The 25,092-nt window shown below is 39.0% G+C and overlaps 1 protein-coding gene across 8 annotated transcripts in view; it reads left to right on the forward strand.

The window, feature by feature from the left end:
• The window catches only part of INPP4B (inositol polyphosphate-4-phosphatase type II B), a gene marked incomplete at its 5' end in the record, with an annotated part of 266,775 nt that overhangs the window by 135,289 nt on the left and 106,394 nt on the right, over positions 1-25,092 (forward strand). For all 8 annotated transcript variants that reach the window (XM_081208335.1, XM_081208336.1, XM_081208333.1 and 5 more), the window contains 2 exons: positions 646-764; positions 4,388-4,504. In XM_081208335.1, coding sequence (XP_081064461.1) covers positions 646-764; positions 4,388-4,504 — 236 coding nt within the window. The remainder of the gene's footprint in view (positions 1-645; positions 765-4,387; positions 4,505-25,092) is intronic.

Genomic DNA, 25,092 nt, shown 5'->3' on the forward strand with positions numbered 1-25,092 from the left:
TGTCAATTCCTGCCATTTGTGTTCTCTACTGCTTTAAAAATGGAATCTTCACCCTGTGATTAGCCCTGCCAAGAAATTTTATAATGTCTTACTGGAGCATATAAATCAACATAGCCAGTGGCAGTATTTAATTTGACTTCCCTGAAACAGTCAAGCACGATGCAGTTTGTTTAAATAAAAGGTGACTAAGTTGGGGTGTCTGAGAATGATTTCATGGCAAATTATTTGAAAGCTTATCCATCAGGATACTTGGGTGTGGGGGCTGAAATTTGAATTACTGTGTGTGTAAATTTGCATATATGAAGTGTGTGTGTCTGTGTGCATGTGCACATATGCACATACATGTAGTGGGAGCTTAGTACGTTCATATGTAAGAGCTGAACCAGTTCCACAGGAAAGCCTTGCAGGAATTGCATTGATGGTTAGTGGAAATGAAAACTCAATTTAGCTTTCAACATGTGACTTCCTATTTCTGTAAGGTACTTCCAAGGGACTTCCTCTGCTAAATCAGCTGAAGCTTTTCTGCAATTTAACTCTGAAACATAGCTCAGTCTGCCTTGCTACAGAGCGGTGTGTTCACTTTGATTTGTTTTTACAGAGATTTCCCCCCACTTTCCCTCCCCTTCTCTCCTGTGCCATTTCCAGCATGTAAAGATCTAGTGGCTCCAACTCGTGATCGAAAACTGAATACATTTGTGCAGATCACCGTGGTTCAACCTGGAGAACAGTCTTCAACACGATATACAAGCACAGAAATTGTGGAGGTGAGCTCCTTTCTTTGTCCGATCACCATTAGTCATCAAACGCTAAGTTTTCTTTTCTTTTTTTAAGCCAGTATAAAGCAGGGGAGGAGAGGGGAGTTGCTGGCATTTGCTTGTTTGTGAAACTTCTGCTTCTGCAGAAGGAAACATAAAAAGTTGTTTGGCTTTTCAGACACGCTACAAAATGCTCTGGGGAACTATTGCTTCTCCTTTGATGTTAAGACACCCCCCCCCCCAAATGTAGAAGTATTTTAAAATATGGAGTTTCTGCGAAGAGAATGTTAGCATGCTGTATGTTTGCAATGAACTATGTCATCCGAAACCCAAGGCTTTGTGCTTCATGAAGAATGCGTTCTACGGTTTATACTGATAATATCTGTAGACATAACTTTCTGCAGCAAACATTGCCTGGTGTGGCTTTGCCCTGGTGACTTTTGGCTTTGTCTGCTTCTTGGAACAAGAGTTTACTTTTTGTTACCAAATATTCATGTTAAGGAGTTTTAGGATACGTTGTGGAAGGAAGCAGGTTTAATTCTGTGAAACTACATCCGAATTAGCTTCTGACTATTAAAGAAAGTTTCCTGATGCATCAAAGGAATGCTTTTTGAGCAGTCTTCCGGCTGCAAAGTTAGCTGTCGTGACTTGAACTGCTAGCAGTACTAAAGCTGTAACTCAAACAGCCTGCAACACAGCAGGTTGGGCCTTGTGCAGACTGTTTTGGCGTGTTGCGCTGCATTTGTTGTAGCAGACTGTTCAGGCATCAGTCAAACCCTTTCCTATTACAGTTTAGAGTTAGCTGACATTCTACACAGAACCCTATATATGTTCAAACTCTGTGTTTTATTTTCATGTATTCTTCCATTTGTATGCCACCAGTATCCCTCAAAGGAGGCTAAAAGCAAATTAAAAACAATACAGCTGGGTTGGATTTTTTTTTTAAAAAAAACTTTATTGATCTGCAAGACCACTATGCAGTATCACAAGACTACTTTGCAAAATCCCATCCTTGTGCAAAGCAGTTTGCTTCGTGGAAGAGGGTACTGCTTCTTAAGACATACAAAGCCCCTGCGCTCATGGACAAGTAGTTTCGTGCTTCTTTTAATCACAGCATGAAGTAAACACCTTCCGTAAGAAAAATACACAGCAGGGGAAGACGGCAATGATAAAACCCTGACAATTACAACTCTCAAAAGATTTGGTGGAAACCGTTTCTTTGCCTAGGAAAACTGCTTGTAAAAGAAGAATGTAATGTGGGTGGGAGAAGGAGAGTAGAATGGCTTGCTTGAGCTCCTGCTAGCTTATAGTATCTTGCAGGAAATGCATGGCTGGCTGGTTGGCTGGCTGGAACCCTAAACAAGAGCTCTTCTGTTATTGTATGGTATTGGTTTATTGCAAAAGTCTGTGGCAAGTTATAAATAAATTTACAGTATTGCTATTCTTTTTTATCACTTTCATTAAGGGTGAAGCAGCTGTTACATTTATATCTGACCTCTCTGCATAGAGCTTTAAGATGAAAAATGTGGTTCAAAAACATATATTTGAAAATACTTAAATACAAAAAGTTTTTTTTCAAACTTATTCCATGATGGTAGTGTTACTGCAATTTCTTTAAAAAAGACAGAGAGAGGGAGGGAGGGAGTGTGGGGAACCTTTTTCAGCCAGAGGACTGAAATCCCATCCTCTGGGGGATACATGCCAATGATGGGCATGGCCAAAATGGGCAAGGTCACCCCCCACATATATACATGTGGATATGCATATACACACACATGCATTTTAGTGATTAAGAAGAAGGAACACCACCTTACACAACACAAGCGAATATGAGGTTATTTGCTTTCCAGTGTTATTTCCAAGGTCAATACTGAGTAGCTGAACAGTCAGTAGGCTAAAGAATGGAGTACTTCTGCTTTTATATACCCTGAGTATCTTATGCATGGAAGAACAACAATTAACTTGAAGGAAATGTGGTATTTGGCAGTACTAACTGCATCAACAAGCTTAGTTCTTCATGCAAAATTTATCCTGCCCTTCCTCCAAGTTGTTAAGGACAACATAAATTCCCTGCCCCAGTGTGGTGTAGTGGTTAAGAGCTGTAGACTCGTAATCTGGTGAACTGAGTTCCCTTCCACGCTCCTCCACATGCAACTGCTGGGTGACCTTGGGCTAGTCCCGCTTCTTTGAAGTCTCTCAGCCCTACTCACCTCACAGAGTGTTTGTTGTGGGGGAGGAAGGGAAAGGAGAATGTTAGCCGCTTTGAGACTCCTTCGGGTAGTGATAAAGCAGGATATCAAATCCAAACTCCTCTTCTTCTCTTCTTTACAACAGCCCTGTGAGGTTGGTTATGCTGAAATGTATTCATTGACCCATGGCCACAAATTCCTTTTTGGCTGAGGAAATTCTCCCTCACTGAAGGCCAACACTCCAGTTGCTACGCCACACCGGCCCTGCTATATTAAACACAAAGTGTCATTTAAAATAATATTTTTAAAGCTGATTCTGCAAAACTTATTGAGCACCATCCAAGGTGTAGCCTTTGGTGCTGAAAACTCTAGTCCCAGCCAAGCTGTGGCTTTCTGCACTTACTTTACTCAGTGGTGAGGCAAAGGCATTCATTGCACACTCAAAGGCACTCTCTTTTACATCACTTGTTCCATGGCTAAGACTTGGGTGCTAGAAATAGGTTCTAGTACTAAACCTTGATAAGCCTAGTTGGAATTATTTCCATCATACTACAAGCCTATGCATTTCAACTATGAATCAGTTTTTAGTTTAGCTTGCATTGTTGAGAAAATACTTCTTAAAATGAAAAGGTTATTGATTTTTTTTAAAAAAAATAGATAAATCAAACATTGTTCAAGCTATGCCTATGCCTTTGCCAAGATACTAGCACTGAAGGTCAAAATGTCATCTAGTCATTGTTCACAGCCTGATTCCGCCCTGCTTCATAGCCAAACATGTGGTTTTGATTTATTTTCCTGACTTAAGGATTTTTGCTGCTCTTGTGGAAAGGCAGTCAAGTTGTACAGCGCTTTCTCTCTGCTAGTCCATAGCAGGGGGTTGCATTGGATGACCCTCAAAGTCCTTTCCAACTCTGCAATTCTATGATTAACCATACATGAAGATAAAAGGCACGAACTTGGAGGGAGACATGAAGCTGGGAAACTTGGTGACTCCAGCTTACGGTTCCCACACAGCTATTTATGGCCTTGCCTAGTGCTTCCTATATTTTTAGTTCTTTTGCATGAATTGTAACATGTGACTACTTAAATGAAGTGCATGTGGATTTATATGTCTTGGATTATGAATGAATGGCTGAATGGCTGTTCCTAATTAGAGGAGTACTGCTTCGTAGTATACGGTGACACAGTTGCCTGGGGTGGTTTGTGGTCATGAACTCAACTTCTGTATCTCAAAACGTCTCTCTTTCTACTGAGTTAAATGTCTGCACTATTACACTTTGTATCTCTGGCTCTTGCAGTTGGCAATCCAAATCTGCCTTTGCTGCATCAAAAACTCTTGCCTTTGGAGATCCCGTGGCTATTGTTTCATTGACCATAGCTGACTGTAGCATGGCACACAGCTGCTACCTTGCTAAATCTGAGTTATGTGCTTGTGCTATGCAGGGAACAAGAGACCCACTGTTTCTGACTGGTGTGACGTTCCCGCCGGATTACCCTATCTATGAGGAGACTAAAATAAAACTAACAGTCTATGATGTCAAGGATAAATCTCAAGACACGGTAGGTACCTTGCTGCTTCTTTTGCTAAAATATGCACAGCAATACGACTGATCTTTCCATGGGTTTATTTTGCCATCCATTTGATCCTTAGGTGTTTTCAAGTGTTGCTGATTGTATTGAATTGTTGTTCAAGTTACCAGGAAATAAAGAGTTAAGGTTGTGTGTGGCTTTCCTCTTCACTGTGTCTGGCAGCATATGGAATGGATTGAGATAAGAAGGGTAGAAAGAAAATAACTTCTCTCAAAATATGTTACCGATCATAGAGTTCTAGTCATGTAAGACCTGAGTTCTGAAAGAAACGATAATCAAATCGGGCTTTAATTATTCTCATATTGAGACTTGTATTGTTGCAGCCCATCCGCAATCAGTTTTAAAAATGTGTATGTATTACTTATTAAAGAATGTATACTTCATAAGACTGGAATTTGTATCATCTACACACACACATTAGTAAGAGGAAATGGAATAGGAATTGTTTACCAACATATATCCAGCAACCCAGTTACAGTTTATCTATATATTCTCATGCAGAGTTTTCCACCCCAAAGGTTTGACGATGCTTAATTTTAAAAAAAACATTCCTGTGTTACATTTCCTGCTTTTCTTAATATTCAAACGCATCCTTAAAGCATCCTCCCCAGAACAGCTGACAAGCAAAGAAGTCACAAGACTTTTACATTTGTTTGTGTGCAAAAGCTGATAAAATATGGAATCATACCATTCCCCCCCCCTAAAAACAAAATGCTTTGCATTTGTATTTCGTTTACCTGCTATGGATTATGAATGATGAACACAATATTACATATTGCATTAATAATAGCTAAGAAGATAATTTTGTTCACTTGATAATTTTTCAGAGGTGCGACATGTTTAAATTTTGAAGTTGTATTATTTTCAGTGCTTTGTTATTGTTTTTAGATATTTTTTAAAATATCCAATGACTTCCCTTCTTATCCTTCCGTGGTTCAATTTATTTGTCATACATTCCTGCATATTTTTACTATAACCATTCAAATCAGTTTTCCACTTTTACATTCATCAAAAATTATTTACTCTGTTGAATTTATCTTGGTGCTGCCAGCGTTTTCAGATGTATACAGTTAATTTCCATATATTCAATAAACATTTCCCACTCTTCTTTTAATATACAGTATTTTTCCCATGTATAAGACGAGCTTTTTTTCGTCTTACACACAGGTAGTGCTGAGGGGGGACGGGCAAATGGTTTTTTGGTGCGAACCTGAAATTGTTAGCAGTGATTGGCCGCTTGATTGTTGGGGGGGAATGCCGAAAATCACTCACCCGCCAGAACAAAGCGCAAGCCCGAGATTGGAAGTGGCTTTTGTAAGCGACGCAAGCAGTTGTGTGGTGCGTTCTGGCGGGTGAGCAATTTTCGGCATTCCCCCCCAAATAATCCTTCCCCAAAGCTTAATCCCCCTATTTTCTAAATTTTGAGGCCCCCAAAATAGGGGGCGTCTTATACATGGGGGCGTCTTATAGAGGAGAAAATATGGTACGTTTTTCTTGCTCATATTCTATGTGTTAAATCTGCAAGTACTGCGTATTGCGTCAACTTGAGTTGCTAATCCTCTTTAGTTGGACCTTGCTCACTTTCTATTTTGGGGCTAACAAAACACAGGCCTCAGTTGTTGCATACATAAATAACCTTTTCTGACACCTAGGAATTTCTGTCTGGGTTATTTCCACCAAACTGAACTGAAACATTTTTTGGAAAGTAGTTTTAAACATTTTTTTTAATTCATTATAAATCATTACCCAATATACTTTTACCTATTTACATGTCCACCACATGTACAAAAAGGTTCCCTCCACTACTTTACGCTTCCAACACATATCTGATTCTGTTTTATAAATCTTAGCCAACCTACTTAGAGTTAGGTACCATCTATGAATCATTTTCAAATAATTCTCTTTCAATGAATAACATACAGTAAATTTCAGGTCACTTTTCCAAAGTTTCTCCCAGAGGTTAAGATCTATACTGTGTCCTATATCTATTGCACAGAGTGTCATTGAAGCTTTAACTAGCTCGTCTTTTGTTTCCCATTCTAATGAAAAATTATACATTTTAGGCAGAGGTTTATCCTTATTTTGTGAGAGTTCTTTTTCATATTGTGAGCCTTGGGCCAGAAATCCATTCTTTCTATCTAATTTAAACATGTTGTATATCTGGTAATATTGCATCCAATCCGTAACGTGGCTCCTTAGTTTTCTATTGATTTCAGTTTGGGTTCCCCCCACCCCCTGTAAAATCCAGCCGTTCCCTGTAAGTTGCCCATTGTCTGTCCATATTAACTCTCTTAATTATAATTGCTTCAATGGGAAATAGCCATTTTCAGATTCTTATATTTCTCCCAGACCCTATAAAGATTCTTTCTAAGAATGTGGTTCATAAAACTCTTACAGATTTTAGCCTTCCCTTACCAAAGACCATGCATGCCAGTCAAATTCTAAATCATGACCTTCTAAATCTAAAATGTCTGCATTGCCCAATACAATCCATTCTTTTAACCCACACAAACAAGCTGCCTCATAATACAATTGCACATCTGGCAGGGCAAAGCCTCCTCTTTCTTTTGTATCTGTCATTATTTTATGTTTAATTCTTGGCTTTCCCCCCTGCCAGATGAATTTAGAGATATATATTTTTCCATTCTTTAAAGCAGCTTAAATTATTTACAAGTGGGATTGATTGGAATAAAAACTACATCCTGGGAAATCTATTCATTTTAATGGTGTATTATTTCCAGTACTTTGAATAATTAGAATAAAGGTCTTGATTTACAGAAATGTTTTTGCAAATATTTTTAAAGGAATTGTTACAAAATTAATATTAAAAAATAATGCCATAAAAAGTCCCTTGGAGTGGGAAGGTTGTGAATGAGAGCTATCAAATCTTCAAAACCAGGAAATACAGCATTAATTTGAAATTTTGGAAATCTCCTTTTAATACCTTACTATTTTGTACTATTTTCTGGGCCTTCCTGGTGGTAGTTGGGAGAAAGTCTATTATTTGCTAGTCAGTTGCAATATTATTTATTCTCCTAGTACTTGGTAGCCACTTGACATCTGAATCACAGAAGTGTCTACCTGGCTTATGAGGGGGAGGGTTGTGTTCCTGTCTCTTCTCAGAGTTCTGAATCCTCTTGACTTGACTCATGTTCCCTTGACATAGGTTGCTCCTCTGTGATGTTTTGTTCTGAAAACTGTTGGTTCCTCCAAAGAGGATTTCTCTAGCTGAGGGTTCTTTAACCTCCAAATTCCAGGGTGCTTCCCAACTCAGTACTGTTCATCAGTATTTACCACTTTTGAACATTTGGTGGTGCAATTTACGGTCTCTCTCACACAAGCAAACTAACTTCATTCACAATTGATTTAACATTTTGTGGAACCTACAGCTATACTAGCTGTAATTATTATTCTTATTACCAGTTATTTTTTTCCTGGGGGAATGCAGGGGTACGCATACCCCTAAACATTTTGTGAATCTAAGTTTGGACATATCAAGGGGCAGTATTTCAATATGAGTAGGAAAATGAGAGTACCCCTAAACATTTTTTAAAGAAAAAAAAACCCTGCTTATTACTATTGATTAAGTAGTTGGTACCTCCTAATCTGCATGGTGGAGCAGAAAGGTAGAATTCCATAGACTGCCAGTTCAAGTGCTGAGATTAGAGGTGTCAGAAAAAGAACGTCTGCTTGGATGTACTTGGCCACTGGAATTCATTCAGACCTTGTGAACTCTGAACTGCCATTCTGTTACTGCCGTTCCAGAGCAATCAAGGAGTAGACAGCAGGCAAAGTGACTGAGGCAAAGCGCAGCTCTCTTGACTTTCGGTCTCTTTCTAGCTTTGCTTGTCCCTGCCCTCTCCCTGAAGGGTAAAATAAGGAGGAAGGATAAAAAAGGAAAGGCATAGCAAGTAGTTTGCAAAGAGTTCTAGGAAGCTAAAAATAAAAATTTTAAAAAATCATTTGCTCTACTTTATAAATGTTACATCCTTTTAATATTGGATTCCTATCACCAAGCTCTCCCCTTCTAACTGGTTTGCATCTTTTAAAAAAAACTTCCAATTATAGCACCGGAGCCCTTTTTAAATTGTGGAAACAAAAAGAGCATTGGGAAATATGGAAGTGAATAACTTTGGTAAGGAAACATTTAAACTGAGTTTTGAAACCAATCCAGGTTGTTCCACTGCATTCCCCAGTGGGCATTGGACTATATAGTATATATCAGAAAACCACAACACCATTTGGCACAAGTTGCCTTGTCTACTAAACCACCCCTAGGCTTGAAAGCAGTGTTGTAGACAAGGTTTGGAACTATGTTACTGGATCTGTCTTTGGCCTGTTGGCTGAGAAGATTTGTGGTTTGAAGAATTTAAGTTTTTGCTAGAATCTAAGTTATAGTTCTTCACATCACCTAGGTGTTCCATGTCTGCCTATGATTAGCCCCTTGCTTCACAATAGAACACAACATAAAGCTTGTGAAAGCTTCAGAAGTTCCAAAGCTAATTTTTGTTCTGCTATTGTGAAGTGGAATACTTACTCTCATATTAATAGTTCATTTTCAGAAGACTGTGAAACTTGTTCTTTTCAAATTTATCTGTTTATTGAGTGCTCACTTTGATTTGTTTCCACAAATCAGTTTGTGACACTCACTGTTTATTGAGAATTCATTTCTTTGCATGGAGGTTATATCAGATTGCACCAAGCAATTGCTGGCCCATACTTATCTGTTCAATTTTCTGTTCTGCAGAAAGTCTGGGTTTCTTTCAGAGAGGAGGGGGCAGATTTGATGCAGGAGAGTGACAAATACTTGCAATTTTGCACAACCTAAATGTGCAAGTATGTGATTATATTCCACCTGCAAAACAGTGACAGGCGAAAAGCAACTTCACTGATGAAACCTATCAAAATTTAATTTTTCTTCTTCTTCTCCCCCTTTCCCCTAGTCCTATGCCTGCTTGGCATTCCCTGCTCCTTTTTTCTTTTATCTTCCCTCAAATAATCGAGGCTCAAAGTATTGGCCTTCACTGCCGAATGAATGAATGTGTATTATTATGGCCAAACAGCCAGCATACTAAAACCAGAATTTCTACATAGTTCTTTACAAAAATGATAAAAATGATCAGAGTGGAATTTAACAATCAATATACTAATTAATAGACTTAAAATGTGTATCCAATGAAATAGTGAACCTTTGTGGTCTGTTCAGTGCAGTCTTTTAAAAGGATCACGTCAAGCGCATGATTAGGCACAACCTACAATTGAGTTGCTGTTCTCAGTTGCTCTTATTTTACAATGTCACTGTTGTTTATGTTCTGCAAAACTTAATATTTAATATCTAATATCTGTTAATAAATAACTATATGTATCTAAATGCATTTTTATTCTACATCAAACAATTGTATTGTATTAGAGTGTTGTGATGATAATGCCAAGGTTGCAGGTTCAATCCCTTCAAGGGACAGCTGCATATTCCTGCATTGCAGGGGGCTGGACTAGAATTAGATGATTCTCAGGGTCCCTTCTATGATTCTTGGAATGTACAGTGGTACCTCGGCTTACATACGCTTCAGGTTACATACGCTTCAGGTTACACACTCCACTTCAGGTTAAGAACTTTGCTTCAGGATAAGAACAGAAATCGGGCTCCGGCAGTGCGACAGCAGCAGGAGGCCCCATTAGCTAAAGTGGTGCTTCAGGTTAAGAACAGTTTCAGGTTAAGAACGGGCCTCCCGAACGAATTAAGTACTTAACCCGAGATACCATTGTATTGTATTCTGATTTCTTCTTAGCACTTCAGGATTATTCGTTTTCAAATACCAGGTGTTGGTAAACAAAATATAATTATTCTGACAATTTGACTTGAACAATCCATTTCCCCTTCCTTCTGAAAGTTACCATCTCCGTTCTTTGCCATCTATTGAAAGGTCATACATTTTTACTCTGTTCATCTTGCAGCGTTATGAAAAGACTTTGCACTATAGGGAAAAAATGACATGTGCTGGGCACAGTCCTTCAGCTGAACAACTGGAACAATAAAGTAAGATATAAATAAGCCTTCTTGGTCTGAACACTTTTGAGGGGGTAGCAGCCAATTTGTGAGTGTTGCATTGAGTCACTCATTGTATAGACTGCTACACAGTTAGAACAACACGCATCTGTGTGCAGTGGGAGATTTGTGTCATTTGTTTTGAGGCTTTCCTTATATCAGCTGACCCCAAGGGCAATCTACATTGCATTGAAACAATAAAAAACAACAATAATATAACAAATACCACAAAACATAAAAACAATATCAAAACAGCAGAGTGTAAGACAATTTTAAAATCCTGATCCACTTCAGTGCCTGACACAAAAGGATAACAGAGTAGGTGCTTGGTGGGCTTCCTTGAAGAGATGACAGAGAAGGGAAGCCACAGGCAAGAGCACCCTCTCCCTGGGTGGTTTTAACTCCTCACTAATGCAGAAGGGACACGGGTGGCACTGTGGGTTAAACCACAGAGCCTAGGACTTGCTGATCAGTAGGTTGGTGGTTCGAATCCCCGTGACGGGGTGAGCTCCTGTTGCTCGGTCCTTGCTCCTGCCAACCTAGCAGTTCGAAAGCATGTCAAAGTGCAAGTAGATAAATAGGTACTGCTCTGGAGGGAAGGTAAACGGCGTTTCTGTGCGCTGCTCTGGTTCGCCAGAAGCAGCTTAGTCATGCTGGCCACATGACCCGGAAGCTGTATGCTGGCTCCCTCGGCCATTAAAGCGAGATGAGTGCTGCAACCCCAGAGTCAGTCACGACTGGACCTAATGGTCAGGGGTCCCTTTACCTTTTAATGGAGAAGTATTCTATGGGCAGCCAAGGTGTTGGGAAAGAAAAGGAAGAAATATGCGACCCCTAGCTACAAATTGCTCTAGTCCTGCCAGGCACCAAGCCTCAGGAGACCCAGCAAGGCAAATGAATGGAAGCCCATGAGTGAGTTTCTACAAGTGGGATTTATAGGAGTGATCCCTGATCAGAATTTGAGCCCATTGTATTCCATTCTCCCCCACCCCATGCCCTTTTCTTCTTTCTCTCCCTAGCAGTCTGCCTGCATTTCTTGTCTACTGTGCATGCCCACTAAGTACTTTGGGATGTTTTCCCCCTTCTGTTCCCTCACCCCCCAATGATTTTTTGGTATATCTGTAAACCTTGTGGTTCTTCCAACCTTGCTGATATTACCTGTTGAGTGTGGATGGTGCCATTTTGGCTACATAGGCAGTGGAACTCGCAACCTGATCATTAGAAGTGAAGAGAATTGTGTCTTCCTAATCAGGGACTGAGTAAGCCTACTCGTTTTGCTTCCTGCCTATGAATTTGGGGGTGAATTGGAGGATGTAGTGTGAAGCAGAATAAAAACTACATTATGCATCACAAGTTGTGTACACTCTTGCTCCATGAGGCGCTATTGGTTTGTGTTTTAAAAATTGGACAGGATTAAGAAGGAAAATGGATCACTACATTTCTATCTCTGCTCCCTGAAAGTTTGCAGAGCATTTCCTTACCCCTTTTAGTCAGTTACCTTCTTTGGGAATATATCCAAATGATGTAGAAATAAGGCTTTTCAAATGAGGGAGCTTATGACTGATTTGGATGGAGAGATTAGTTCCTTCCAAATGTTAGGTATATTAATTTTGGAAACTATATAAGCTCTTTTTATGCATGACACCTGGCAATACATAAATGTATATTTTTAGAGACAGATGTGCATATAAATCTGCATATCAGTTGAGTAGGATAAATGAACTTATGTCCAATAGAATGGGGCATTTTTTAATTTTTATCAGTAAAGCATATTCATTTTATCTTGGTACCATACCACCAAGCACCAAAACTCATAAATTTTCAAACCTTGCTCTAGAAAGCCTGCTCCCCTTGAATTCAACTTGAAAAATATCCGAGACAGAGATGACAGCAAATATTTGTCAAGCTATTAGTCTATAATTTGTTTTCAGGTGTTGCATTTAACTTTTACTCAAAGTAAACCCACAGAAATTAATGTACCTAAGTTATTATGGTCATTATTAATTTCAGTGGATATACTCTGAATAAAAGTTAGTTGGATACGACCAGCTTTTTAGGCAGTCATAGCTGCTCCCAAAGAAACATGAGTACTATAGTTTGGAAAGAGTGCTGAGTGCTGCTAGGGGACCTTTATACCCCTCACAGAGCTATATTTCCCAGAGTTACCTAGGAAGAGGAATTGAGAACTGTAGCTTTCTGTGGGAAATGGGGGGCGTGTAACAACTCTCAGCACCCTTAACAAAGTACAGTTCCGAGGATTCTTTGAGAGAAGCCATGATTGTTTAAAGTGGTATGATAGTGCTTTAAATGTTTAGTGCATGTGGAGCCCTCATCTCTCTGTCTTTGTCTCCTGCTTTCCTGTGGCAACCAGATCTGGAGCAGCTAGATAAATGTACAAGTGAAATACAGCCGTACCTTGGATCTCAAACGCCTTGGCTCCCAAACAAATCGTCTTCTGAACAATAGAAACATGGAAGTGAAACCCGGAAATTTTGAACAATTTTCGGAAGCCGAATGTCTGGCGTGGCTTCCGATTGGCTGAAGGACACTCCTGCAACCAATCGGAAGCCGTGCCTTAGTTTTCAAACGGTTCTGGGGAGTCGAATGGACTCCCGGAACGCATTCTATTCAAGAACCAAGGTACAACGGTAGAAGAATTACTAGTCTAGCATCCAATTTCCCACAGTAGTAAACCAGATACTTCCTGAGAAACCCAAAAGCAAGTACTTTGTGGCGTACTGCCTCTCAACTTGGAGGTTGCATATAGCCACTGTGACTATATGCATAATGGACTTTTCTTCCTTGATTATTTCCAACCCTTTAGGAAACCTATTGCAATGTTATTTTATTTGCATATGTTATTGATACCTCACGAGAGCCTCTGAGCGTAACACTTCCTTCAATGCTTGTTTAAATTGTTTACTCCTTCTAATGGGGAGAAAGGGGATTTCCTTACTTCAGCTCCACCAAGCTAGGGGAACAAGAGATTTTATCTGAGATTGAAAGAGATGTATCACTCAGTATGGAGTGGCTAACCGCTAGCTTGGTTATTTGATTCATTCCAGAAAGTGGCTTTACATTTTGTTCTGTTCATCACTGAATTGGCTACATTCCTCTCTCTCAGCTGCAGAAGGAACTTGAAACACTTAATGTAATTTTAACTGCTGTGTATAATTGGTTGCACATGTCTTTCTTTGTTAAATGTCCAGTGGCCTTAATGTACTATTCACCACACAACAAGAACCATTTCAAAGATTATTTGCCTTGTGGTGGTATGCACTCGACAGGTAGCTACACTTTATACAGCTCAAGCATATTATGAGTTGCCATTTTTCTTCTTCCGCTATTTGCCATCTGTCTAATGCATAAGATAGAAAGCCAACCATAGGACTGAGCTTTGTGTTTTCAAGAGGCACTTGGTGAGGTTCATATGGCTATTACCACTGTAAACTGGGTAGAATACATAAAAGGCATGACATCTGTATACATGGATTATGCTTTAGCAGCAGCTGCTAAACAAGTTGAAAGCCAGATTCCATGAATCACTCAAAAGCTATGTATTCAGTGCTTTTTTCTGGGAGGATGCAGGGGTACACATACCCCTAAACATTTTGTGAATCTATGTTGAATTATGTTGCTGGAGGAGACTCTTGAGAGTCCCATGGACTTCAAGAAGATCAAACCTATCCATTCTTAAGGGAATCAGCCCTGAGTGCTCACTGGAAGGACAGATCCTGAAGCTGAGGCTCCAATACTTTGGCCACCTCATGAGAAGAGAAGACTCCTTGGAAAAGACCCTGATGTTGGGAAAGATGGAGGGCACAAGGTGAAGGGGACGACAGAGGATGAGATGGTTGGACAGTGTTCTCGAAGCTACGAACATGAGTTTGACCAAGCTGTGGCAGGCAGTGGAAGACAGGAGTGCCTGGCGTGCTCTGGTCCATGGGGTCATGAAGAGTCGGACACGACTAAATGACTAAACAACAACAATTTCAATATGAGTAGGAAAATGAGAGTACCCCTAAATATTTTTTTAGGAAAAAAAGCACTGTATGTATTCATCGGAACTTACTCTCAAATAAGAATAGGTGGTATAAGATTGTGGCTGTGATTTAACAGTACTGATCACATTAAGTCTGTAGGGTTGGGGTTTTTTGCATTTTTGTTTTATAGTTCCTAGATTAGTCTTGCGGGTGCAATTGAAAACCTTGCTCCTTCATATTCATTGCATTTATTCCTCTTTTATTGAGACCTCATAAAACACCACATTTAGAAGAACATGGGGAAGCCTCAGTTGTGCACCATCCTGCATAACACTGCTGTCACCAGCAAAACTGTTCCCTGTCTTCCATCTGTTGCATCTTCTCTCCAACTCCCTATGGAGGTGATTGTTCAGAGTAGCAGGATTAGGCAAAGGCCCAATCAGCATACAGTGGTACTTCGGGTTAAGTACTTAATTCGTTCTGGAGGTCTGTACTTAACCTGAAACTGTTCTTAACCTGAAGCACCACTTTAGCTAATGGGGCCTCCCACTGCCACTGCACCGCCGGAGCATGATTTCTGTTCTCAACCTGAAGCAAAGTTCTTAACCTGAAGCACTATTTCTGGGTTAGCGGAGTCTGTAACCTGAAGCGTATGTAACCCGAGGTACCACTGTAATGTTAAGGGGTGGAGAAAGCAGATCCAAATGATGTATGGAGCTCATACAGAAAGACCACCTGCAGTTATCAGCAACAGAAATAGTGTTCGATAATTATTCTATACGTTCCAGTGGCAACCTCAAGTGTGATCCTTAGTTAACATTTCTTCAGTATTGTTGTGACACTGAATAATAATATCGACAGGACATTTTGACAAAGTGATAACTTCAAATAGTTATGTATTTTGTTGCTGCTGCTGATGCTGCTTGATAATGGCTGGAAAATAGTGGTTGTGGAGAGTGTTTCTAATTCATGTATTATTTAAACTTAGGAAAGATGCCCGTAACGTTTTACTAGATTAATTAATTTTTCATTTTTAATCACCTTCCTCAATTAAGTTGTATGTCTATGCAATTAAATATTGCATTATTTGATTAATAAAAAAACACAGCTTCATTATATTGAAAAAGAACTACCATTTCTGCTAACATTATTAATATGGAGAAGACATCCATTAGCAAATATTTAGGGTTTTTTGTTTTTGTTTTTAAAAAGAAAAGTTACATGATCTATAATTAAGGTTGGTGTGTTATGCATCGGTGAGTGTTTCCTGGCTAGATTTGCTGAGCGCATCCCTAATGAGCTTCTGTATGGAATGAGTAATATTGTGACTGCACATTAATTAATGTCTTTTCACAGCCAAAATAAATGTTCCATGTAGCTTCAAGTGTAAAAATTCACAGTTTGTCATACAGTTTAGAGTTCACTTTCCCTCATAATACAAAAAGGTGTAGGGCTTTCTAAAATAGAGGCCTCCTGATTTTTTGCACTTTCGAGGCAGCCCTGAAAGCTCTTCCTTCCTTGCTTCTATGACCTGGGGTGGGTGATGTGAGAGCCAGCTGGAAGCCCAAGCTACTGGTATGGAGATCTCTTGTCCTGTGACTGAAATATTGGGGTTTGCAGGAACAGCAGATTCTTCAAGGTCATCTGTGATGCTGGAGTATGCTTCTGCTCCTCTGAGGAGGAGGAGAACCCAAGTTCTAGATCTGAGCAGGGCTGAACCCATAAAGAGGCCCACATCCACACCCTACTGATATTTGAAGTTAAGTCTGAAGGTGTCAGGAAAGAAGACTTTCTTGCTATATGAAATGCTCTCCCCATAGAAGCTTGCCTATCTTTATTTCTAAAGGGTGGGATATAAATGCTCTAATAACTGCATATCTTTTTGGCACGAGGTGAAGACTTTCTAAAAATTTGCCCAGGCGTATCAGCATGTTTTATAACTGGTTTTGTTTTTATGGCTCTGCTGGATTTCATGACTGCTGCTTCTGTGGTTTTAATATCTTATATGGAGTTTTATTGTACATGTAACAGTTTTTATTTTATTGTATACATTTCTTTCCTGCTCTTCAGTCCCAGAGGTTTCCTAGGTTAGCTCATAAGTAATCAATCAATAAAGCAGCCAAGTAAGATCAGAAACAAGTTACCTTTAAAAAGTGCAACAGCAAAATAGATGGGAAAAGACTGAGGCTTATGCAAGATTAAAACATATATTGAAAGAGCATTTTTAAGGCATGGACAAATGCGAAAAAGCTCTTTGCTTGTCACCTAAAGGACTTGGGATTTGGTTTCAGGCAAGCGTCCCTTAGGAGGGCATTCTGAGCATAAACTTTCCTTCAAGCTTTAAACAAAATCTAGTAACTGCTTGCGGAATTGCAATAGGGGGATTTGAAACTGCTTTATGAGGTAATCTTGGTGGCCAAATTTTGCTTCACTGTTGAGGCGTACCAAGGTGGCACAGGTGAGGTGAGGAAGGCATTTTCACTCAGTTTAGAAAGGAATCTGATTCCTTCCAACCCCCAACTCTTTGACTTGATCTGCTTTTATTAATTGTTTTATTTATTCAGGAACTTGCTTTCATGAGGTAGTTTGTTTACTTGAACATGCTTGTATTTGGAATTGGGCTGCCAGGCCACACCTTCTGTGTGCCCACAGAAGTGCCTATTTCCATCTGTTAAATGCTGGAGGGTCTGGAAGAAAGAGGCCATATAGCATAGCTTAACTGGGATAGGAGAAAGCAGAAGTGTTGGGGAGGGTGTGGGAAAGAGAGAGACCAACAAGAACAACTAGAGAACAACAAGAAACTCCATCAGAAGTTTTGGATTATTTTGGATTGGGGATAGGGCTCAGAAAAAGGAAATCCCGAGTTTATATTGTGTTTTTTATTTCCTCTCAAGCTCTATTCTGGCCACTCAACTTTTACATTTCAATGTAAACTGAACCTTTCTCCCATTCCTCTGATAGCTTTGTTAAAAATAAATGAGTCTGAAATGTGGAGCATACATATGTTCTGTATGTACCTTCTGTTGTAATCCACTCTGATTCACATCATATTCCCAACTATAATTATGTAATAGTTTAGCACTCATCAGTTTTACACATACTAAATAATAGCAGATGGTTCTAGATGGCTGGCACTTAGTCAGACACATGAAGATTCACTAAATGATGTTAAATGCCAATGTTTTCTAACAATTTTATTTCACTTTTGCACGTTTTTTAACACCAGAAATTTTTTTCCAGAAAGAGTTCAGGAAATTGTGGCATAGGCCTTTTCTCTAGTTTAACTTAATATACATATTAATTGGTTCAGTTGCATTTCTGCAAAAATAATTTCCATACCATTTACTCTGATATATTAATTGTCTTTTGCTGAGAGCCTTAAACTGATGAATGAAATTCCAGTTGATTTAATACCAATTTTAATTTTAATCAATTAAACCTGTATATACGGTATACATTTTTTATTGGTTTTTTTGTTAAAACAATAGCTTGAGTTAGATTGTGTGTGTCCATGTTGCGTCAGATGAGATGCCCATTGTATTTTTAATAGGAGTGGCTGATTTTGTAAATGGCCTGATTTGACCCTACCTGAGATGAATCAATATTAAAAACTTAATGCAGTGGTACCTTGGTTCCCAAACTTTCCAGAAGTCTTTTCCAAAACCAAAGCGTTCTAAAACCAAGGCATGCTTTCCCATAGAGTATAATGCAAAATGGATTAATCCATTCCAGACTTTTAAAAACAACCCTAAAACAGCAATTTAACATGAATTTTACTAATGAGACCATTGATCCATAAAATGAAAGCAATAATCAATGTACTGTACTATAAAATAAACAAGACAGTAATGTAGATGATAAAAATTAAAATTACTATTTTTTCTTACGTGCACTGATGATAGCCACTGTTTGGATGGGGAGGCTTTTATCCATTTCTGCAGTCACTCAATCAATCAATCAATCAATCAATCAATCAGTAGCTGAACCGAGTTCCACACAGTCACAAAAATGAAGTCACAAGCCACAGTCGCAAGTCAGTCCCATAAAACAAAGAACAAGTCACAGTCAAAAAAACCAAAAAGCCACACAAAGAAATACGCAAAAAAATAGCAAAAACAAAAGCTCCAAATATCACCTCTGTGTTGTGCGGGTGCTCAGGACTCAATAGCCGACAGACTCAACAGGAAGCCTCTGATTAGTAGCGGGGGACTTAATTTACAAATGGAACACACTCAAGGCAAATTTCACAAACTGGAACACCTACTTCCAGGTTTGCAGCGTTCTATTTCCAAGTTGTTCATAAACTAAGCTGTTCTGAAACCAAGGTACCACTGAATGAAGCTTTAACACTTGTTTAACTACATTTAGTTTCAAACAAAGTTTAACCTGTGTTAAAGTTACAGATTGAACAGTTAGTTTAACTGGGATAGAGAGGGCAGAAGTGTTGTTTGTTCTTTGATCCCAATACAGTATGAAATCTTAGCAACACCCAAGCAGGCGCTTTTCATTCATCCTAATGTTTCCTATCTTATATATCAATATCCTATGTCATAGACTTATTTCCTAAAATGAATTCTTTATATAGCAAAACCGGATTTAAACCCCCCACCCACCCTTCTTAAATTTATTGCAGGATTTCCAGAACTTCTTGGCAGCCACACATAACTGCAAGGTTTTCCTTTATTTATAAAGTTAAACCTTCTTCCAAATGTTTGTGCATTAGAATAAGGTACAGTAATGAGAAGAGAAAGTGAAAACAAAAGTATCTAACATACATAGACTACAAATCTGCCTCTTGAGGGGAAATAGCATGGAAGTGGAACAAAATAAAAAATGCCAATGTAAACATGCTTCTGTGATGCAGACCATAGGTACTAGTAATGATCAAATTAATCACCATTCTTATATAATGCTAATATGGCTCAAGTTCTGTTCTGCTGCTGCAAATCAACAAAAAGGGTGGGGGACTAACCATGGATTTTGGCATTAAAATATCTTGTTCCTGGAAGGGAAAATGGTCAATGGAACTCAAGTTTGGTCATTCAACAGTTTATGTTTCATATCTTGTTCATTTCCAACAAAAGAAAATGAATCACCAGCTTTGCCAAAGAAATCAAGAAAAATATGTTTAGTGTAAAGCACATAGCAAAATGAAAAATTATACTTACCCATCCCATCCTATTTCAGATAAAATTTTGACAGCCACTTGGGTCAGTTCTTCTTCATGGGGTAGATGTGCTTGGAGTAGATTAACTGATATACAGTCTTACTTTGGAAGTCGAACGGAATCCGTTCCAGAAGTCTGTTCAGCTTCCAAAATGTTCGGACACCAAAGTGTTCGGACTCCTGCAGCCAATCAAAAGCCCCATCAGACATTTGGGTTCCAAAGAATGTTCGTACACCAGAACACTCACATCCAGGCCTGCGGTGTTCAGGAGCCAAAATGTTCGACTTGCAATGCGTTTAGGATCCAAGGTATGACTGTATAGGCTACTAATTTGGACTGGTTATTTGAAGCATATATTTCCAGTCTTTAGCAAATTGCACTAGTTTACCAGTCCACTTTGTAGCACGATTTAAAGTGCATTTTCTTCCCTTTCAAGATCAAAACAGCTTAAGAGCCAGTATACTTTAAGGACCTCACATAAATGTTCCCAAGTCTTTCAGTTTGGTGAGGCCAATAATATCCAGGGAGATGGTCTTCTCAGTACCAATACCCCAGTTCTGGAGCAAACTCCCCAAGGAGGTTTGAATGCATTGAACTTGATACCTCTCTGGCTCCAGACGGAGAGCGTTTTTTATTTGCCCAAGAATTTTTACAATCTCTTGCCTCTTAGGTATAATTTCAATCTGCCAATTTTGTTGTTGTGACTGACTGCCCTGTGGGTTTTATTAATTTCTATAAATTCAGATTTAATTTGCCATTTTTTAACTCTGTAAACTGTTTTGTAAAAAAAGAAAGAAAGATAATACATTCATGTAGTAAATTAGTAAATAAACATGTAGGAATATGTTTGGATTCGGTTTCACCTTTTTTGTACCGTGTTCTAGCATGAGATGCAAAACTCTTTTTATGTGAGTGGAAGACCCTTTTCACATGGGGGAGCGTCCCTTTGGATCCAGTATTCCCCCCCCCCAAAAAAAATCAAGCATTAAATTTCAATGGATAGTGTAATTCTTAGTAGGAGTAACTCCAATTAGAAACAGTCTTTCCCTTCTATAGAGTATATAAATATTGGAAAAATATAATCTGTTTTGTGATGCTACTGGCAAAGTTGAGACATAAATACCAGCAGTACTACTGCAGCATTTTGCCATTCTTTACAGAGAGATGCCAGCTAAAAGCCAAATCATTCTGCATTCTAGCAGAGGAGACTTGAGGGAATAGGTTCAGTTGCAATTGGCTGTTTTCCATTCTGCATAAATTCAGCCTGCTTCTCCATTCAGGAGTCACTTTAAAGACAACTGCTTTAACTATTAACTGTTTAAGTGTGTTCTCATTTGGAGGGTGCAGGTAGAAATAGGAATGATATTAAAACCAATAATTTCAAATCAGCAATTTTGCTGTTTTAAATTGGAAAAATGGGAGAAAGCAGAATTTATACAAAGGTATATGTGGTAGAATATATGACTGCCTGATTATGTTAAAGACAGAGGTCACATGCACCAATTAGTATTAAAGAATGGAGGCTGCATTACTTACAACTATAAATTGGTGGATGGGTATAATTAGGCCCATCAGTCTGTTTTGGCCACACCTACCTGCACTTTTCCTGACATCATATATGTTGAATTAGCCTTCCAGACTGAATGCTTGCCATATGAACCCCAACCACACTGAGACATTAAATTTGAAAAGTAAGAAAACCAAGTTTATTATAGGTAATACATGTTCCGAGTTCTCCCTTAGTGAAGTTGGAGATGCAAAGAAGTATGCTTGATCTTTGATCTCTGCAGGAGAGAGAGATAAAATGAAGATATATTCTGTCCAGAGATGAGAATGAGAAGAAGGGGGAAGCAGTAAATTAGGTCAGAATATCAGTCTAACACGTAAGGGAAGGTGTGCACAGGTTAGGTCAGAAAGACAGTACATGCAGATTTGACATTCCTCTATGTTTGCTCCCTGTCCCCCACCCCACCCACGCCATCAGCCTTAATACAAGCTGAGTTGCATCCCAACACTTCCAACATTATATGGCATCAGGAGGGAAGTAGATAAATATGCATCTCCCTGATAAAAGTATGGTTTGTAGGCACAGTAGGATAGTAGCTTTGCCAACTAAAAGGTATACCTACATCAGAGGTCCTTGGTACACTCACTGAAAACTGTGTTGGTGTAGATGCGCAATTGGTGGTGTTTCTGCCAAGGCTTGATCCAGGAAGTGTTGGGGTGTTTCTAGGTGACCTTAAATCTGTTGGTTTCCTGGATCCCCAGATCAGGCCCCTTAACCATGCTATCCTGAAGCTAGTACAGTGGAACCTTGGTTTTCCATCGTCTCGGAAGTCAAACGTTTCGGCTTTTGAACACCGAAAACCTGGAAGTAACTGCTCCTGTTTTCGAATGATTTTCGGAAGCCAAATGTGCCACATGGCTTCCATGTTCAGTTTCCCTATTGTATTGAGGCTTCCATGTTGAGTTTTTGGTTTTCGAACGTTTTGGAAGTCGAATGGTCTTCCGGAACAGAATACATTCAGAAACCAAGGTTCCACTGTATAGTTGTTGCTTTTTTGTTAACCACTGGCAAATAAAAATGCCTTCCAAAGCATTTAGTAAGAAACTCCAGCCAGACCTGTAAATGGTGCATTGTTCACTTAGTTTCCCCCTCAAAGAACCAACCCTTATGCTGCCTCTTGTTGAAGATAGAAACTCCTGAGATCTCAGGTGCTTGCAGTATAGCAGTGAGAGGTTACAAAATCTTTGTGTTCTTTTTTTGCAGATTTAGGGTGGGAGGGTCCCATTCAAAACTAAAAAAAACCCCATGCCTGTGGATTAATAGTTGGTGCTCACCATCTTTTAGCTGCGGATCCTGAATAGCATAGTTTTGATAGTGCTATGGGAATTGTTTGCTAAAATTTCATAGTGTAAAAGTCTAAATAGCCTTTTTTCACAGCAGTGGAGAAAACTGTTGACAATGTGACATCCCTATTAAAATGTGTGTTGAATAGGGCTCCATTTTCCTTTTCCTTTTTTCTTAAAGGAAGTATAGAAATATTTTGCTTTCCACAGAGTGATTTGGTGACAGCTTTCTTTTCTCTGTCATCTTCCTCAGGGGATGAAAACTGGCTAGATCTTTCATTTTTGCATGAAAATAACTTTATCTTTTAAACATTGAATTCAAAAGTCCTTTTGTCTGGTTTTTGTGAATACCAGCTTTAATGGATGATTATGTAGAATGTGTCTGCTAGGCACAAAATTGCTCAAAGTGAAAATAATCTGGGATTTTGTCTCCTAAATGCTCCCTCAGCATCCTGAGAACTTTAAAACAGCCATATTTGATCAGACAAAGGATTTCCCTGCTCAAATATCACTTTTTCAAAAGTGGCCAACTAGATGATTTAAAGAAGCCCACATGTAAGACAAGGAGAATATAGCCATTCCATGTTTGTTCACCAAAACACTGTAATCAGTGGCATACTATCTCTGATCCTGGATGTTTGATTTAGCTCCTAGGTCTGAGAGAACTCGCCTCCCATGAGTTTGTCTAATATGAATTCAGCTAAAGGGAAGATCTAATATTTGGCCTCCCCAAAGGGAGTCAAGTGAAGTTTGTAGTAAATTTGGGAGTCTGTATTTTGTCAAAGGAACTTGGAAGGGTTAGGTTGGGTTTGAATGGGCTTCTGGTCTTTCCAAAAGTGGAGTGTGACAAATGAGGTTTATATAGGCATTTGATTTCCTCCAAAGGAACATGGTTACTCTTGGTGTGCGTGTAGACACCTGACTTTGGTCAAAGGGTGGACTAGCAGTCAGGAGTCAAATGGGTACCTAAGTAACAGGTACCCAAAGTAACAGGGTTCAATTTACTTTGTGCAGATAACCCATGAAGCTAACAGTCTTTCAAACATATTTCTCTAAAGATCAAATTATAACTCAGGCCTGGAGACTAATGATTACATATATCATGAATAACCCCTATCAGAATTTTATGAATCTTTGTTAAGTAGCATTCCCTTTTCTGAGCTTATTATGATAATTCTTATCATCCCAAAAAAGTGTGAGGCATATCAAAGTGAGTTTTCAGGGGTTAAGCGGGAGGAACAAATGATGTGCACAGTGGGAGAAAGATGGCAAAAAAAGAAAGCTGAGAAGGAATCACCTTGAAGGAAAACGGATGGGATGGTTTTAGTATTTATGACATGAAATCCATCCTTGGATAACATGGTCCATGAAAGCTTTTACCACATTAGGATACCAAAATACCCTGTATTTGTTTTTGGTGCTACGAACTAACATGGCTAGCCCTTCTGGAAATGATTGTATATTTGTTATTCATACCTTCTTCAGGGGTTACTTTTTAGCTACTGCAAAATACAAAAACAAAAAACAAAGGAGTTATTTTCAGGTTTTCTATCACATTGTGTTAGCAGTGGGTGGTATATAACATAAGTTATTGGAATAAAAAGACTTAAATCCATAGATTTCAATGGTTGTCCTGTGAGTATCACTTTGTTGGATATCACCCAGTGTGTCTAGATTTGTGCTTATTAGACAAAACAGTGGAAAATGGCTAACTTTGGGCAATCAGGCTTATTTTTATAATAGGAACCTAGGAAGCTATCTAGTACTGAGTCAGACCTACTGGTCCATCTAACTCAGCGTTCTCTGCACTGACTGCTGGCAGCTCTCCAGGGCTTCAGAGAGGAAGTCTCTCCCAACCCAACCTGGAGTTGCTGGGGATTGAATTTAGAACCTTCTGCATGCAAGGCTGATGCCGGACTACTGAGTTTACAGCCTTTGCCTATACTTTATTGCAATTAAGGAATACTTTTTTTTGAAAAACCTAACTTTGAATTTTCATAATCTATTTCATAAGAGAATAGGTTGACTAAGCATGTTCTAGAAAGGATAGTGAGCTGACTGTTTCTTAATACTGACAGAAAAGCATCAACATTTTTCTGTTCCTCTAGCTGTCAGATTATCTGTTCAGCTTGTAGAAAGAGGAGATTATCTTTTTTAAAAAATGGTGTGCAATCAGAAATAGTAAACGTTTGCTAAGCTCTGCTGTCTTTCCATTTATGCAACATTAGCTAATTTTGTCACTTCCTTCTAGGACAAAAGGGGTACTAAACAATCTCAGAAGTTTATTGTTAATTCACATCCACTGTGTGTGGTGGGATTTTTGAGAAGTGTGCTTCAGAACACCCATTTAGGCTGCATATTTGATATTTCCTGTCCTGGAAGTTCAATAAGGAGGGTGCCTGTCTGAACTCAGCTGACCTTATTTCCATAAAATTGTGTGCACAATACTAAATTCATGGTTCCTGATGTATCCAAGCTGAGCATCCAAAAATCAAAGGAGACTGCTAGCAGT

Source organism: Podarcis bocagei (assembly GCF_964188305.1).
Source record: "Podarcis bocagei genome assembly, chromosome: 9".
NCBI lineage: Eukaryota > Metazoa > Chordata > Lepidosauria > Squamata > Lacertidae > Podarcis > Podarcis bocagei.